The sequence below is a fragment of the Miscanthus floridulus genome, chromosome 9, assembly GCF_019320115.1.
Source record: "Miscanthus floridulus cultivar M001 chromosome 9, ASM1932011v1, whole genome shotgun sequence".
Taxonomy (NCBI): domain Eukaryota; kingdom Viridiplantae; phylum Streptophyta; class Magnoliopsida; order Poales; family Poaceae; genus Miscanthus; species Miscanthus floridulus.
In genome coordinates this window covers 134491509-134495209 of record NC_089588.1, presented here as the reverse complement: position 1 = coordinate 134495209, position 3701 = coordinate 134491509, and the positions used below count along the sequence as shown (strand labels likewise).

General features: G+C 49.4%; 1 protein-coding gene across 1 annotated transcript; it reads right to left on the bottom strand.

The window, feature by feature from the left end:
* Window positions 1–2184: 2184 nt before the first annotated feature.
* Window positions 2185–2907, bottom strand: LOC136481006 (probable CCR4-associated factor 1 homolog 9). The gene has a single exon (XM_066478403.1). The coding sequence runs from the start codon at window positions 2905–2907 to the stop codon at window positions 2185–2187; it is 723 nt and encodes a 240-aa protein (XP_066334500.1).
* Window positions 2908–3701: the final 794 nt, after the last annotated feature.

The window sequence follows — 3701 nt, the reverse complement described above, 5'->3', positions numbered from 1 at the left end:
TTGACGCAGTCAAAATCTATTTTGAGATCACTACTACTCCGTAGACATTCTTTTGGGCGAGCGGCTGCACGGTTGTACGTCTCGAGCGCCTCAAAAGTGTGAATTCGACAACACTGAACATCCGAACATTAGATGGAATGGTACTCAAACTTACAAGTCTTGATGTAATATCTAAACATTTTGTGATGCCAAGTTATAGACATGAGAAAGTGTACTAAACAACAGCAGCCCAGAACTATTGTCGATTCTTAGCTTTATAGCCTTTGACAATGGCTATAAATCACACAAGCACGCACACTATAAAGAATTTGTTCACAAAACTTGAGTTCCATCCAAGGATGAAAATACATATACCGAAAAGTATCATAACCTAACTACAAAAAAAACATTAGTTCTAATGGCTAGAAACTATAAGATGGCACATTACATTAACAAGGACAACAGCTACGTCCAAAAACATGAGGCGATTACAACACGTCACATGCAAGAACTGAACCAAGCTTAAGAGCTTTTCCATCTTGCCATCATCGGTGAATTTAGCCTTAATTCACATCCATCTCTGCGGGATGACATTGACGTTCCAATGAACCCCATCTTTGGTAATGACATAATTCCAAAAATCTACTATATAACGTTGTTTTCATGTATCTCCAAAGAATCACCTACATTACTATGTAATCAACTCTGATACACTGGACATATTTGTTTTATTGTTTCTATAAGTTACCATTTGTAGACTATCGATGAGCCATTCAAGGCATGCGCCACCGTCATGGTACAAGATGCGCCGCCTTATCACCGATGCGATAGGTGGTATGGCTCTTCTGATCAGCAAGGTGCGGTGTTTCCATGATGTTCTGCAGCACCACACCAAGGATAGAGGCAGAAAGGCAGTGGGGGCAAGGGAGTTTGGTTGGAGATGAAGAACATGGCAAGACGGACATATATCCGATGGATTTAGGGTCGGCCATGGTGGTTGGCGGTGAAGGAGCCATTGGAGCCGGGAAGGGAGGTGGCGGCAACGAGGGGGGTGGGGGGTTGAGCGTCAGGGGAGCTTGGTTGGAGATGAAGAAGACAACAAGACAAACACATATCCGATGGAGTTAGTGTCGGGCCGTGTTGGTTGGTGGCGGAGAAGTCTGAGCTAATCAGGGAGGCAGTAGGGGTGAGCGTCGGGGAGCTTGGATGGAGATGAAGAAGACGACAAGATGAACGTACATCGGATAGATTTAGGGTCGGGCCGTGTTGGCTGGCAGCAGAGGAGCCGACAAAGGTAGCCGGGGAGGGTGGTGTCGGCGCCAGGAGCATGGGGTGCATGCATTCCACGAAGGAGGAAGATAAAGTGGAGATAAGATAGTTTTGATTTGGACCTTTTGTTTTCTACTTATATAAGTGTGTTAATAAAAAAACAAAGTGGCAGTGGTCCAGATTTAAAAAAAAAATCAAATCAAAGTGATAGTGGCCGTTAGATTACTATAGATAGATCTGAAATTTAACACTAAGATAATCTTCCAAAAGATCATACTCCTAGAAGAGCAACTCTAAGAGAGTTGCTATTCCTAATATGGAGTTCGGTTTAGCCTATTTGCAACATAAAATGCCCTCCATCAGATATTCTATTCGAGATTGTAAATACCTAGCCATGTATCCCGGCTTTCTCGGTGGCTAAATATAGCTAGTTGGCGCCGCTTGCCATCATGCTTGCTCGCGCTGATTCCCGTGCGCTGATTGACCAGGAGCCCAGGATGGGCCTAGGTGCTGTGCATGTCGCTTGAGTTTAATCCAAGCTTAATGACGTGGCAGCAGGTTCAATAAATAGATAGCTAGCTTTAGACAAGCTGTTGCGGAACCTCGTCATTTTGAGAGACCAAATTATTTTAGAAAGCCAATTTCCATATCCAAATTTAGCCATACTCTTAGAGTTGCTCTAAGGGTGTGATACACCGGACATGTATGTCACCACTGCAGCCATCGATGAGACCTTCGAGCATGGCGCAAGCCGCGCAGCCGTCACGGTCCTTCCTCATCGCCGCCGTGTAGATGAGGCATGCCGTTTGGCTCTTCAGCAAGGTACGGCAACCGCGGGACGTTCCGCCGCACGCCAAGGCTAGCAGCGACGCGCCTCAGGCCGCCGCACAGGTCCGCTCGCTCGCAGTGCTCCGCCATATACTTAGCGTCGAACACTCAGCCGCCGCCGAGAACAGCCTTCGCCTGCACTCCTGTGAGCATCTTCACCATGTACGCGAAGTCGTACGCGCCGCCGAAGGCCACCCAAGTGAGCTGGCCGCGCTGCGGCGTCGCCGACGCCGACAGGACGGCGGCGAGCTTGGCCGCGAACGCCGCGGAGCTGACGCCGCTTGCGAGCGCCTGGTCCAAGTCGATGCCTTGTGACCGCAGGAACGCGACGGACTCCGCGGCGTGGCGGTCGCGGCGGGCGTCGAAGTCCGAGAACGTTACCTCCCACGCGAGCTCGAACGGACGTCGTCCGTGGCCGTGGAAGAGAACAGGGAGGTTGCCGTGCTCGTCGCAGAGCGTGATCCCGAGCTGCACGATGGGCACCTCGTCGACGTTGGACTTGACGAGCGCGTACCGCTCCCGCGGAGCCAGCGACGCCGCGGACGGGCGGTGATGGACGGCGACCGCGTACTCTGCGTCGATGGTGATGATGGGGTACGTCGTGAGCAGGGAGGCGATGGCGTCCATCCCCGACTCCATGTACGCCGCTGTGACCGGCCTGATCTGAAAACCTACTAGGTTCACCAGTGGTGGCGCTGGTGGCGGAGACGGCTGAAATACACGCGGCGGCGGCCTTGGCGCGATCCGGGAGATGGCTGGCGCGGCGGCGTTGGTGGAGACCATCGATCCGGTCATGTAATCAAGCGTGCTGGCGGCGTCGCTGGAGTCCATAGATCCGATCAAGAAATCAGGCAGGCGCGCTCGACGTTGTGGGCTGTTCGATGGAGATGGACGGGAGAGTTGCTATGCTGCAACGACGCCGCGAAGGATGAGCGACGAACCAATGGAGATGTTTCCCGTATTTATTTACTGACCCTCTATATATCGGAGAGGCAGAGGTGCAATTCCGAGTCGCCGCCGCCATCTGTGAATTCCGAGTGGAGTCCGGGCCCCGAGTCCGAGTCCGAGTCCCTCACATATGAGCCTGTACCATGGATTTCCATGGTAGTACTATAAGAATTCACCTTAGTTATTGGTAGCCGCTAAATTTTACTTCATGCGTCCTAAACTATAAGATATTTTGGCATTTTCAAGATTCATTTATTTTGCTACGTATCTAGACATTGGAACAGATAGAGTACTTAGTTGTATCCAAATGGACCTACTGGTACTAAATTTTCGGGAGCCTAGAATCAAACTAAAACTCGGAGCTCTTAATATAATATAAGCACTCGTGATCACGAAATGGAGTGACTAATGAGGCCAAGTATAAACTACTACAAATTAGAAGCTTAAATAATAAGATGGTAAAATGATCATAGTTTTTAGACACTGTGTTAAAAACATATTTAGAGGTGGTTGTTATTCACTATATCTATAAGTACATATTCAACCATTCGAGGGAATTGGCATTCGAGGCGGTCTGAAACATAATCAGACTCTAGAAACCATTTTTTTAGAAATTACAAATCGGGCAAACAATAGACAACCCCTCACGGGCATGCAGATTGTGGGGATCGAACCTA